General features: G+C 38.9%; 1 protein-coding gene and 1 long non-coding RNA gene across 4 annotated transcripts in view; one reads left to right on the forward strand and one right to left on the reverse strand.

The window, feature by feature from the left end:
• Positions 1–14329, forward strand: part of LOC146573886 (uncharacterized) — a 46541-nt gene that overhangs the window by 16707 nt on the left and 15505 nt on the right. The gene's annotated exons all lie outside the window — the stretch shown is intronic.
• tafa1b (TAFA chemokine like family member 1b) overlaps positions 1–14329 on the reverse strand; it is a 131844-nt gene that overhangs the window by 1907 nt on the left and 115608 nt on the right. Inside the window, exons 4-6 of one of the 3 annotated variants that reach the window (XR_014892441.1) lie at positions 6734–6858; positions 4317–4408; positions 1423–3117 (exon numbers count right to left, since the gene is read on the reverse strand). Coding sequence is in view for 1 of the 3 variants with exons in the window: in XM_085273314.1 (XP_085129440.1) it covers positions 6734–6858 (125 nt within the window). In the remaining 2 variants the exon portion in view is untranslated. Of the gene's footprint in view, positions 1–1422; positions 3118–4316; positions 4409–6733; positions 6859–14329 lie in introns of those variants that run through there. The other 2 variants (XR_014892440.1, XM_085273314.1) reach the window with 2 other exon arrangements.

A 14329-nucleotide genomic window follows, 5' to 3' on the forward strand; every position in this document is an offset into this window, starting at 1 on the left:
CAGCCTTGAGACTGCTATTGAAAGTCCTGCTTTTCAGCATCCTGCTCATCCTGAAGCTCAATAAAAACGGTGCGCACGATGTCTGCAACAGTTACAGTTGTCGAGTTCCTTAATCTCTTTTTATTGTCGCAACAAAAGCATGAAAGAGTTTCATCACATTTCTGACTTATGTTACTGCTTTAAGAGTTTACATTAAAGAAACATCATGTTTCTCGCGCACGGCGGTGCCAATTAGAAATCCCATAATCCTCTTCAACAAAGAAACACACTCATGGCATTTCCAGCAGTCTTGGCAGGTGGCAACCAGGTGTATGAATTTAATTATGGAGGGTGCTGTGTTGGACTCTGTAATCTCTAACTCACAGTCAGAGCTCCAGTAACTTGTACATGCCAGTAAGCAAGCCATGTGACTTTGTTAGCTGTCCTTCCTCAGTAACAGTAATGTGCACCTATATTCACTCATTCCATTTATGAGGAGGTCTTATGATTAATATCTGAAACCATACGAAAACATGTGCATCTGAAAATATAATGCAGTGCAGCCATAGCACCGACAGACTTGTTATTGACTTGACAGAATAATTGAATGCAGCGGCAAAGTAAGAATTTTAGCAGGCCATTTATTTCATCTTTGAGCCGTAATTCAATTTTGTTGCAAAACACCGATTTGACACCAGTTGTAAATGAACATCAGCTCATTTATGCAATTTTCAAGAGCCAAGAATCATCCATTATTCTGCCTTTCTTCCCAGCAGAGTGGTGGATTTTGTCTTCAGGACATTTAGTATTTAAAAAATATATATTTAAAGATTTTTTTCTGGTTTCTCTGCAACATTTCTGGCAGATACCTTAGTCTGGGGCAGATATAGACAGTTTTTTGTTGACAGTATTTCAAGAAAATCTGTAACGTGTCTTCTTTTTAAAACATATACCAGATATTAATGCATTATCTGTATAAACTAACAGTAGAAGGAAAATATATTTAAAATGTCAGCTGAACACAGAATTGTTCATTCCAAATAATGTTCATTTTAGCATCTATTTTATCCAGTAGCATTTTAATATTTTGTTTACTTCTTTTATAACTTATATGCGGTCAGTTGCACAATTGTAAACATTTCATGTAAAGAGAATTTTATAGATTTTACTTAAAGATGCAAATACAACTTCTAGAAAAAGTAGCGTGTGAGTGGTAACAATCACACTGACTTATTTGTGTTTTAGGGATTTTTTTTTTAAATGCAGTCGTTAAATCGTCTGACAGGAACAGCAGGATTGATGTAGTCACCTTTTTAACTCTTTTGAATGATTCACCGCAGCTGTTATTATGTATGCTTTAAATAGCTACTCGGATTTAATATTTCCTCCTCCGGGTCTCTTTCTCTGTATAGATTCTCAATTTTTCCCAATGATTTTAAACACTTCCCCCCCCCCTCTGGGCTCATCTGTCCAGCATTTGCATATGTATGATCTACTGTCTGGTGACATATCAAAATTACCTCTGCCAGAACAAAAGTAGTAACAGGTTACACCACTGAGGATCACTTTCGGTCTGAAATGCAATCCACCAGAGGTTTGTTAGCGGGAAGAGAAGGGTTGTATGCAAATGTCGTCATTTCAACCCACATATGCATGTAAGAGCAACTAAAAGTGTCCTCTGTTCTTTTTTGTCCCCTTCAAGCAAACAGTGCAGCGAGCACAAGTGGAACGCTCAAGGATTTCCTGCCTGTTCCCATCTTTGCTGGCAACTTAGGTGTCTGCATTCTAATTTGCTGGGTGCATTAAATTGCAATTTGCTCAGACTTCAGTTAGTAAAAAGACCCAAGGACAATTGCCTTAACAAAAGGATTTAGTGCAAACACAGCCTACCCTTTCCCCTTTCTTGTTTAGTGCTGAACAAATCAATCATGCTTGCTCAGAAACCACTTGAAATAGCACTAAAGAGGACCCTCTGAAAACAGAAGACTCCAGACAAGAAAATACATCAAGATCCATTTAATGTGACATTGACAATGGATAAAGAAAAGCAAATGAACATAAATTAATCAGCAGCACTTGGAATGAACTCCTTCACCATTACTATGTACAAATATGTCATAAGGATGACAATCTGGGCACTTTTGGGAGTCTGAACCGCATCTGTCAGCTTAGAGTCTCATCCTTTAACAAAGTGGATATCTCAAACAATGCACTGTTTATGATTAGTTTATAATTTTTCTGTTTGTCATCGTGATGACATTATACAAAGCTGAAGGAGAAAGAAGCGTTGTCAGGCTCAGAGATGGAACGAATCATTCCTGGGTGAAGCTGGACTGTATGCGGCACGGCCGTTTGGAGTTCATTTTGATCAACTTCAGAGCTCGATCTCCCGATTTGACAAATTAGATGGTGAAGCATCTGCTGGCAGGTCACTTTTGCTCTCGGGCTATCTCACAGATGGGCTACATCCTGTCACAGTGTGTTATTTTGCTTGAAAAAGTGCCCTCTGCTCCTTTTAATAAGGGACTTGCGGCACACTGAACAGCAAGTAAATCATGTCAGACTAGCTGGAGATGGAACACACTGAAAAGTGTGAAAGATGGTGCTCCACTTAAATGTAACGCTTTGCACTCACTAATCTGAACACTAGTGGAAATATTGTGTCTTTATACAGTTTAAACAACTTCTGTAGATGAATAAGAAACGTTTGCTGCAGTGTGAAATCACTAGAAAAAGTTCAAATTCATGGGATGCGGGATGACGCTCGTATTAGATATGTATCACATTCTCGCTTTGATAGTGACAACATATTGATATTCACTCTAGTACACTAACAATGAGGTTATTAAATGGATGTAATTTTTTTTCTCGCTATCATCAAGCGGGGAGAAGAATGAATAAGAGAAAAGATGCTTCGATTACAGCCTCTCTCATTCTGCCTGTCTCTTTTAAGGTGTGTAATTGTTTGGAGGGAGCAGAAATGGATTGATCTATTTAGCCAGTGGAGCGGGTAATGCAGATCTATGGTGGGCGAGTGTTTTGGAAGGTGCTCCCCAGCCTCGCTCTCACTGTGACTTCCACAAACAATAGGGCCTGCCTTGTCTGCTGATACAGAACAGGCAATGAAGGGCTCCCTCTCTGAAAGACATAAGGAAAGAAAAGAAGAAACATGGGTGTCAGGCACTGGCTTTTTGCTTCTTGCTTCTTACTTTGAATGCCAATTTTTTGTGAACGATGATGATGATGAAGCCTGTCTTTGGCTGTACATGTACGCACGCCTGTCTCATTGTGTTTCACTTGCGCGTTTCAGAACCAAATAAAAACTTCTAGGTGGAACAAAATGACTAGGAAAAAGAAAACATGCCGCTGTGTTGTGAGTTTGGTGGCTTGTAAAGGAACAAATACAAATGAGGCAATTTGGCCTGAGAGGCAGGTGAATGAGGAATGTTGATTAAAAAAGAGAGCAGAGTGCAGGATAAAAGCCCTTTCATGTAGCCTGTGGGCTATGCTGTGTGCTGATAGCTGCTTCAACAAGACCCTCTGAGGGGGATCAGGACATCAAGTGGCCTCTGATAAGAAGCCACACAACGAAAAGGGAAGAGATCTGCCCGCCAGCCTCAGTTGTGCACACATGAGTGTACCCGTACAAACACAGACATATCAAACACATCAAACATGTGCGTGCATACACAACTAGGAGCACACACACATGGAGGAGCAAGTAGCATGTCACAGATTAGTGCCTAATGGGATTGGCAGACCGGTGCAAGGCGCTGTAATCAAACCCACACAGTGGCCGATAGCAAAAAACAGGACATGGAACAAAGGAGGCAATGAAAGGAAGAAGGACAGATCCTGCCATTACACACTGATCACAGACAGCAAGGTTCTGCTAAGAGGCGGACCCGACTCTGTGTGTGTGTGTGTGTGTGTGTGTGTTTCTACAGTGCTCTGTGAATGCGCTGCTATAGCATGCTGTATGCATATGTATGTTAAGCCATCTGCGCACTAAACATTTTACTGATACATGAGCCACAGTTTCTGTAAAAAACTTTGCAGCAACTTGCTTATTATTTATGCGTGCTCTGCCTGCGCTTGGTGATAAATATTTACAGTGGGTGGCGGTGCGATCAGTATTTGTGTCACGCCTGCCTAATCATGCACGGCATGTAAACACACACTTGATTATTTCGCACTGAGTATTTGGGTTAATGGGAAGTCATTGAACATGAGTTGGTCCCACGCCTACTGCCCAACACTCAAATGCATACAGTGATGTGAGAGAGACGTGAAAACATAGAAGGAAAAAAAAGAGAACAGCTTAAAAAAAGACTAACCTTTACAGAAGCAAGAATGCAGCTCAATTTCTGTTGACGCATCCTCTGCATTTTGCTTCCGGAAGCTAAAAAGGGGAGTATGGCTGGGTGTTCTGCAAAGAGAGGGTCAAGAAAAGAAGGACACGTGTGTATTCGGTAGAAAAGCACCTTCAGGCCTGACCTTTTTACGCTCTTCTCTTAAGATTTTGACATTAGACCAAAGCCATGTTACAGTATAGCTTTTCCATCTTTTGTGCGCAGAAATTAACAAACTCGATTTCTGCATCTCAAGAGAGTAAATAAATAAAATAGGATTCACTGCCTCTACTTTACTGTGCCAAAATCTTGAGCCACCCTGCATTGCTTTATATTTTGTTAGGAAAATAGCTAATAGGTGCAATGATTTATTGAAATCTGCAAACATACATTTAGGACAAAAAAAAAAAAGCATTTTGTTTCTATGCAGGTATCCTTTTACTGCTCTGGCAATGTGACTGGGATCATTGTCATGCTCGAAAGTGAAGCTGTAATCAATCAGATGCTTTTCCAGATATTATTCCAACATAGATCAAAATCTGATGGTAATTTCTCTTTTAATAATTCCAACAATCTCCAACACCACTAAACCATGACAGAGCCTCCACCGTGTTTTACAGATGGCTGTGGACCCTTACTGTTGTGCTCATTGCTGATACATACTGATGATAATCTGAACCAAATTTGGATTCAGCACTCCGTAAGACTTTTCAGTTCAGTTCTTGTGCAATTTGGCGTACGCCAGCCTCTTCTCCCTGTTTCTCTTCATTAAGATCAGATTATTGACAGCCACACTTCCACTGAGACTGAACATTTCTGATGAAGCTTTAGAGGACAGTAGATCAGCTGAATAGCCAGAGGCATCTCTCAGGTCTTGGCTGGATTTCTTTTCCTATTTCTTAAGGACATTAGATACTGTTCACCTGCTTTTTGGGCCTGTCAGTTCTTTGTTTGTCCTCTACTTGCCTGGTGTCCTAAATTGTTTTAACACAATGCACACCATGTTGACAATAGCACTTTGGGAATGACCTTGTTGGTTCAAAAATATTCTATGCCTGTTAAACCGTGTTATCGTAAGTGTTTTTCATAGTTTTGACTAAAGAATTAGGAAGAAGTCACATGCTTTTGCAAAAGGCTGCTAGTCATAAAGTGTCTAAAGATATGATTTATAATTGGTTCTTTGCTAAGTTGTCTGCGATGTGGCAATATAATAATATAATACAGATGCGGTTCATATAATACTATTTGGCTGATTTATGAGTCAGTGTTAAGCGACTCATCCAAAACACAAAACAGAGAGCGCAGGTATAAGGGCTGGACTGGAGAATTAGTGAAAAAGAAATGTCAGAAAGCCTGCCCAAGACATTTTTAAATACCTGGCTCCTTTGAAGTGAAATGCAAAGAAATGACAGGTTGCTCAAGACTTTTGAACAGTACTGTTCATAAGATCATTTTAAATCGACTTTCTTCACATTATGCAGTGGGCTGCATTGATACTTCTAGATGCATTCTAAAGAGTAAACCAAGTACTGCACCTTACCTTGACAAGCTGGCAAGACCCCATTCGATCAACTTCTTTCTGAAAATTTTAAGCCTGCGATGGCTGTGAGGGGCCCCTTTGAAAGCTTTATGTCTATTTGCTGGCACATAAATCTACAGAACAACCTTGGGAAGCCCCATGACGTCTAGCCTTCACTGGCTGTTCCCCGTTTCTCTACTATCACATTAGCCTCTGCTGCTATTCAAAGTCATTGTCACCAAGCACTGGAAGGGAGAAAGGGGGTCAATTAAGTGAATACAAATCAGGTGATCAACTTGTCACAGTGCTGGACTGCTGGCTTCGAGGACTAAACTCTGCATTATTTTTGCATACTGCAATTGAAGTGAGTGCGCAAAGCTGAAAAAGCAGTGGAGGAGCAGAGCAGCCATTAACTTTATGCCGTTGACAAGTGTGGCCTGAGGCAGATCCCACCTGTTTGTTTACCACCTGCTTTATATTTATTTTTTTACTACTATGGGCCATTAGATAGGTTGCTTACACTGAACAAAACCAACCTTGTTATAGAGAGGGCACAGCTTTTGGATGAATTTCTTTACAGTGCTATTTCAGCACATTTATATGGGTTTGAAAATCTGCGTTTCAATCTGTGCAGCAGCAGGCAGTTGACAAGTTCAAGAAAAACGATTAAATTTTAAGTTGTCTGGCTATATGCAATGCATTGTGTGGAAACGGTGTAAGTGTGCCGTGTCGTATGGTTGGTTAGGTGTGCATTTCTACTCGCAGCACAGAAATGACAAACACATGCGTGTAAAGTATGCGTAGAATAGCTTCTCTGTATTATGAGAGTATGTGTGTGCATGCAGATGTAGGCAGCTGAACTTAAGTGTGTGTGATTTCTCACCCTTGTGGTCTTGATTTTGTTCCCAGAGGAGCACATCCATCCAGAGTTGTCAGGCAGAGTCTTACACTCTTCTCCCTCCAGACACGGTTCCATCTCACACCACCATTTCCCAATTACAATGGACGCTGTGAAAGATGAGCACAGACACATAACAAAGCAGCATTAGTTTAGACACATAGTTCCCTGCCCTCCAGCCCCGCATCCACTCATAAACTGGACTTCTCTTCTACTTGAAACATGAAATACAGAAGGAAAAAGAAATAACTAAAATGGGAAAAAGATTTATTTGTGCCTGCATGTGTTTCACTTCAGTACAGCTGTTATTGCTGGTTCCCTCCACTCCTCTGCTCTTTGTTTCACTGTGTGTGTTTCCTCTTCATTGTGTGATCCGTGTGCAAAGTTCCACACACAAAGAACAGAGCGGGACAGACAGTGACTTTAAAGTAAAGACAGCCACAGCTGAGGTGGAGAACAGGGAAAAATGAGTGTTTAAATAATAAGTCAAGTGTCAAAATCACAATTGCTGGGATTAAATCTGTAACATATGTACTGTATGTACATATGATTTATCACAAATCCCATTTCACTCCCCTGTGAATGTAATATTATGTTCTCTGTTTGCATTTGTTTCATGTATCATGTTCAAAGTACGTTACTCATACCTAACTTAGTGGAACCATAGTGGAATTTTCACTAAGAATGAAATGAAGTCCTTGAAAAGGCACTGCAGGCTAGTAATGGTAATGACAAGACTTGAAGAAATGGAAGCAGGATGCATTGAAAAGCAACAAATTCAGTTTGTAAAATGTGGGGATAAATCACTGTTTAAAGGACTAATTAAAAAAAATTGTGTTATTTTCAAGATTGTGTTTTTCAAATAGGCATGGAAAGCATAAAATGTATAGTAACATACAATTTAAAAACATAAGGATTAGTATTCGAAATGTGGGTGGAATCGCACATGCGGAAAACTCCCACACAAACATATTTGGTGTGCAAATTATCCACACAGGCAGAATTGTGAGCACTTACACAGAAGCAGCCACACATTATATTACGAGCATCTCCAGAGGAACATCCAGCAGTGTCTCTAAATGAATATTTTTCCTCCTCTTTGGCCTCAGAGCAATTGTATTGTTGCTGCATGGGTACTTTAGCTGTTGACAATAATGTCTTATACCAACAGAAATTAATCATTATTTTGTTTTGATATAGCTACATTGCATGAAGGGGAGCAATCTCATTTTTAATCAAAACTAATTGCCTCTCATCAACTGAATTCTTCCTCCAGCTATTTAACAAAAGCAAATATGTTCTCATCTTCACAACAAGATGTCTTTCCCTCCCCTTTTCCCATTCCTCTTTCTCTCTCTCTCTCTGTCTGTAGGTACATATATGTTTTGTTTTTACCCAAAGTATATATGGCATGTTAAAGAGCACCATACATGCACTTTCTAACAAGCAAATCTTTTTATGTAGTAATTATGGTAAATGGTAAATGGCCTGTATTTGTATAGCGCTTTACTAGTCCCTAAGGACCCCAAAGCGCTTTACACATCCAGTCGTCCACCCATTCACACACACATTCACACAGAGTGTTAAAAAATTACTTTGTTACTTCTTCTAATTAACTTACTTCAGTCCATAAGTTTTTATAGTTGCAAACCACCAGCCTCCTGGGTGTTTCATAGCTTCTGCGTCACTGAGCATTATAGTGCTTATACCATTGCTACTTGCCAACAAACTGCCATATGTAAAAATGCCATATGTAATACAACTAAAAATATCAGTTACTCATTTTCAAATATAGCTCATTTTGCTCTACGCTTCCACATTAAAATCCCTCCTGGTTGTCCCAAGTGCAATACACATTAAAAACTGCATAAATGGGTTTTTCACTGAGAAGCTTCATGTCTTTTGTTTGAGCTTGTCGTTGGTGGTTACACAAACAACTCTAGTTCTCGCGAACTTACACTGAGGCTCAGCTATTCCTTCCTTTGCCTACGCTTTGATACATGGATTAATCAGGTTACTAAATGCTAATCTTAACCTTACAACCAATAAGAATTTTAAATGGCCATCATCTAAGGCTGCTAAATTATGGAATTTACTTTTCTTTTATTGAATAATAACAAAATCACAAGTTCTTCGCTTGATCTGATTGATTCAAGTGGGTGTGAATGTATCAAATTGATTTTTAAACATAAAAGAAAATACCAGAACCAGCCCAAGCTGTAGTTTAGATTCAGTTGAGCATACGGGGTAACATCCTTCCCTGTGCATTTTATATAGTTTTGTAGTATTTTTGTCTTCTAAATTTTTAAATTCCACTCTAGGTTCCCACTGCAATTTGAGTGGGAACCTCTCTTCAAGTTACTGTAAATCCCAGCACAAATCAAAACCAGTCTTTCAAAGTCAAGCTGTGATTCATTTATTAACCATGAAGTTTGAAAAAAGAAACTTTTTGTTTTTCACACTCCTCCGTTAGAGCCTTCTGACAGAAAAAGTTAAAACTTCAAAGCAGGTTTTCAGATGACAAGTGATCTCTTGTCCCAACAGAATTTTTGCAGCATGCACTGTGCTTTCTTAAATTCACTCTTTAAAGAGCATCTTTCCTTTTATCTTGTTGACGCAAAGAGGACGTGAAGGTCAAATTATTGGGTAAGTACAATGAGTTAAAACTGTATCATTTAATTTTCCAAACCTTGTTTTTTTTTCTGAACCATTTGGAAAATATACTTTTTTTACCCTCCAGCATGTGTTGCCAAGGTTACAGACCAACCACCAATCAATTGTGAGCATGAGCAACATGCCGTCTCTACCTGATGGAAGAAGACTGTTAAAGTGCCGTCCCTCACAGCACAGAGTGTGCTACAGTTCAGTGTGAACCAACACACACATACATATACACCAGAGAGAGACTGGACCACTGCTGTTCAGTAAACTCACCATGTTATGTTGTCTCCTCCTTCATTTTTTTCCCTCCATGAGCCCCAAGAATACTAAATACAGGAACGAGAGCATCCACTAACCGGCTGTAAATTCTCCCTTTGGCTTCCCCTGTGGCTGTTTACCTTATACACTAATTACATGTTGGTCCACCATAAACTGTGCTTCCTTATCTTGGCTTTCTCCGTGTCTTAAATATTTCCCATGTTTAATTATGTTCACATTGAGCTGTTTTAGGTGTCAAATCATAAGTATGCATGAAGCCTTCATTAAGTTGCAAATCAGAACTAGACTTGAGGAGATGTGTGGTCAGTACACATAAACAAAACAGTGAAGAAGGCGCAGCAGCGCCTCTTCTTTCTCAGGAGACTGAAAAGATTCGGCATGAGCCCCCGCATCCTCAGGACCTTCTATCACTGTGCCATTGAGAGCATCCTCACTGGATGCATCACCACCTGGTATGGCAACAGCACCGCCTACAACTGCAAAGCTCTCCAGCGAGTAGTGCGGTGCTCTGAACGGATAATTGGAGGTGAGCTTCCCTCCCTCCAAGACATCTACAGGAAGCGCTGCCTGAGGAAAGCGGGGAGGATCATCAAGGACTCCAGTCACCCCAGCCATAAACTGTTCAGACTGCTTCCATCAGGAAGGAGGTTCTGCAGCATCCGGTCCCGTACCAGCAGACTGAGAGACAGCTTTTTCCATCAGGCCATCAGACTGCTGAACACTTCATAGACACCTCAGCTTCACTACTGGAACTTCAACATTATGCACTCCACACTGTATATAAATGCCACTTGTTCTGCACATATTCAACTCTGTATATTTTATATATTTTATTATTATTATTATTATTATTTTTTATTTTTTTATTTTTTATTTTTTACTATTTAATTTGTAAAAATGTGTATACACACACACACACACACACACACACACACACACACACACACACACACACACACTCACACACACGTAGGAAAATATTTAGTATACACATCCAGAAATGCATACACTATTATATATTGTACATATATTTATTAGTTTCAGGTTGGCCATTCTTGTATTTTGCTCGTTTGTGTTGTTGTGTTTGCACATCTCTGTTGCTTGTGGGGCTCGCACACAAGAATTTCACTCGCATGTGCTGTGCCAGTGTGCCTGCACATGTGATGTGACAATAAAAGTGATTTGATTTGATTTGATTTGATTTAATCATTTCTACTGAGTGATGATGATGTGCCGTGGTGTTACCATTCTGCTAGTCCCATCCCGTCACTCCAGAGAGTGAACAGGAAACCAAAAAGTTGTTTTTCAATACCCCAACAACCCAGGAGGATTTATAGCCAACAATGTGAATGAAAACTTGAAATTGAAGAACGGTAAAGGAGTGCCTGGCAAAACAAAAATCAATTCCTTTAAACCAAACCAGGAAGACAAACAAAAAACAGGAAAAGGCAGAAAAAGAAAGATGAATAAAAAGAAGAAAAAACAAGGTGGGAGATTAAAAAGCTGCATCACATGAGAACTGCTTAGCAGTGAATTGACTTTCTTCTAACCCTGAAATGCTTCCACATGAAGTAGATTGTTCATACAGCAGTCTAAAAAAAACGCATTGAATGCAAAAAGTTTGTTTTTCTGTTTTTTATTCATCCCTCAATTTTCCTTTCGTTTAGGGGCAGCTGTAGCTCAGAAGGTCAGTGGCTTGAACCGTGGCTCCTCCAGCGAGGATGTCAAAGTATCCTTGGGCAAGCTGAACCCCAAATTGGCCCTGATGCATCTATTGGAGTGTGAGAGGGTGTGTAAATCTTAGACAAAAGCGTTCGAAGGAATAAAATGAAGTGCTATGGGGTGAATGAGGCTTGTGGAAGGCAGCAGTTTGAGCACACAGCTGGAGCAGAAAAGCACTATGCGTGTACCAGTCCACTTTATTAGTGACTAATGTAAAAATATGCAGTGTTTATAAGTAGGGAAGAGCCATAATTCTAGCTGACTGTTCGCACTTGTTACTTGTTGATTATTAATGATTTTTTTTGCTAATTTGTAAATGGTTATTATATTGAAGAACATTTAGTAACACTGATATGAGGCCTCATTTTCAGTACTGTACAAAAGTCTTAAGCTACCCCTCATTTTTTATATTTCGCCAAATTAAAGAACATTTTCAGAAAGAAACTGATTGAATTGCCAGCCTGTCATTGTGAGATGAGGACTTGGTTTACTTTGAAATCCATCTATAAGTTTCAGTTTATCCACCCATCATTTATTTGCCTTTTGGTTTAAAGAGCCAGACTTTATTGCAATTCTTAAAGTGGTCTTTACTGGGTTTCCTGAAGGGCAAAGGTTTTCTTTTGACATTGGCAGCTTTTTCACTCATTGTACCATTTTTAGAAGATTTTCTTTGCCTGTTTTTTGTTTGCTTGTTAAGTTACTTAACCTTAATCTATGAATCACTCAAGAATAAATAAGGCACCTTGCTCAAGGACTGAATCAGTTTAGTGTGTAACAGACACTTAAATTGTATCTTAGTCACTCTGTTACTTGTCACAAAAACACACAATTTCTTTCCATTCTTTAGTTGAACCTAGGAAAAATGCCAAAGATCAAACAGTTGGACAGGTATAAAATAGTGTTTTTGAAACAACAAGTAGAGGTAAAGAGGTATTAGCTGAAAACCTGGCATATATTGTCATGGTGTGCAGTGGGTTCTTAAAATTTTTTGATGAAAGTTGTAGAGGACGAACAATGACGCAGCAGGACTAAAAATCTACAGTAGAACAATATAAGAAAGTCTGAGAGATGCATCTGACCCTTCAGTTGGTCTACTTACTGTTCAGTTAAGCTTCAGCAGAAATGGTCTCAGCTGAGGGGTTTCTATCAAGAAGCCATTCTTCAGGAAGGGAAACAAGTAGAAAAAGCTGATGTATGTCAAATTACACAAAAATCTGACTGAAAATCAGTGGCAACAGGTATGACTGAGTGACTAATCAAAATTTGGCATCAATATTTATGGAGGAAGTCAGGAGAGAGGTACAACAGTGAGTGTCTACATCCACCTGTAAAACATGCAGTGATGGGAATAACGGCATTATAAGTAACGGCGTTATTTTTTCAGGAACGAGTAATCTGACTAATTACTATTTCTATCGTTACAATGCCGTTATCATTACTAACAAGAAAATGCTGTTTTTCAACAAACAGATGGTTGAAGTTGTCTTCAGCTTACTGCACCTTATATCAGTTGCACGGAAGTAGCTGAGCTACGTAAGTAATCTGGATGCTACAGCTTTAAGCAGCTGCGCACGCTCCCGCGGGCGGCAATCACTTTTTGGCACAACACCTGGAGCTAAGGGGCAAAACAATCGCATGAATGCTGCTGTTTGACTGAGGAAGAATAAAGTAGTCGTGGTAATCCAATCACACGACCACTTCAAGATGACAAAGCAACAAGGTGATATACACCAGTTTTTAAATAGTGTTGATAGGCCACGTAAAACCAGAGTCATGATAAACAATATATACGCGCATTTTTTCCTCAATAGTTTCGTCAGTTTACTGTCTAAGGACAGCGCTAGCAAGCACTCTCTGCTTATGACCAAAAATAAATAAATAAATAAAACAAAACAAAAAACAGTCCTTTCGTGTTGGTGAAAAAATATACATTAAACATGTTTGTGGTTGTTATAGTGAAAAATATAACTTTTTCTACTTGGATTTTATGTTTTTTGTCAAATTTTAGATCAGTGGTGTAAATATAGTATATCAACCATCAGTCATGTATGCCTCCTCAGCGCTGAGCTTCTTAGACTTGTAGAAACTCTGTTTTTGCCTTAAGTTACTTCCATGTATGTTTGCATATCAATAAACTGCTACATGCATTTCCGATTTTCCTAGCAATATAAAGAAATGGGTGGCTAAAAGTAATGCATATTATTGACCTTTCCTTCCACCTTCAGTTTGTTTGTTTGTTTAGTTGCTTCATTGTAAGCTCTTCTGTAAAAGACTTTTTAATGCTAAAATCTGTGCTTTTCATTTGAACTCTCTGATGTTCTTCTAACGTTAACTTAAAATGACCCTTACTTGTTTTGGATTGAACTTGATTGAAACTACACATGAAAGCCCACGGGTTTACATACTGAACTTGGACAATCTATTTCATATCTGGTTTTTTTTACTTTAAAAAAAGCCCCTTTCACTCAATAATTTCCATGTTGTTACATTACAAACATCATTCTGCATATTGAACTTCCAGTGTAACCTTCAACAGTCAGAATCATCTTTTATGTGTGTGTTTATGTGTGTTTTAAAGGAGACAAAAATTGTCTGTGCTCACATCCGTGCATCTTATTTTACAACAGATTATTGTTTGAAAGCCAATCATGCTCTAAAATAATGTATATTGAAACCTTCAGTGAAGAAATAGGTACAGTGATTGAACATAGAGAGTGTATCACTGCTGTGGATTAAAAATGTATTTAAAAACGATGTACATGTAGTGGACATGTAATTTTACCTTTGTTTTGAGATCAGCTACTACATATGTATATATAATATGTAAGGATTGAGGTATTAGAAAAATAATTGCCAACAAACTACATAGACATTGATAATTCTGGCACCTTAGTCATGTATTTTTTTTCATGGCCTTGT

The sequence above is a fragment of the Mchenga conophoros genome, linkage group LG5 (genome assembly GCF_057382185.1).
Source record: "Mchenga conophoros isolate Kocher_MC1m ecotype Shallow Benthic linkage group LG5, M_conophoros_male_GT1.1, whole genome shotgun sequence".
NCBI classification, from domain to species: Eukaryota; Metazoa; Chordata; class Actinopteri; order Cichliformes; family Cichlidae; genus Mchenga; species Mchenga conophoros.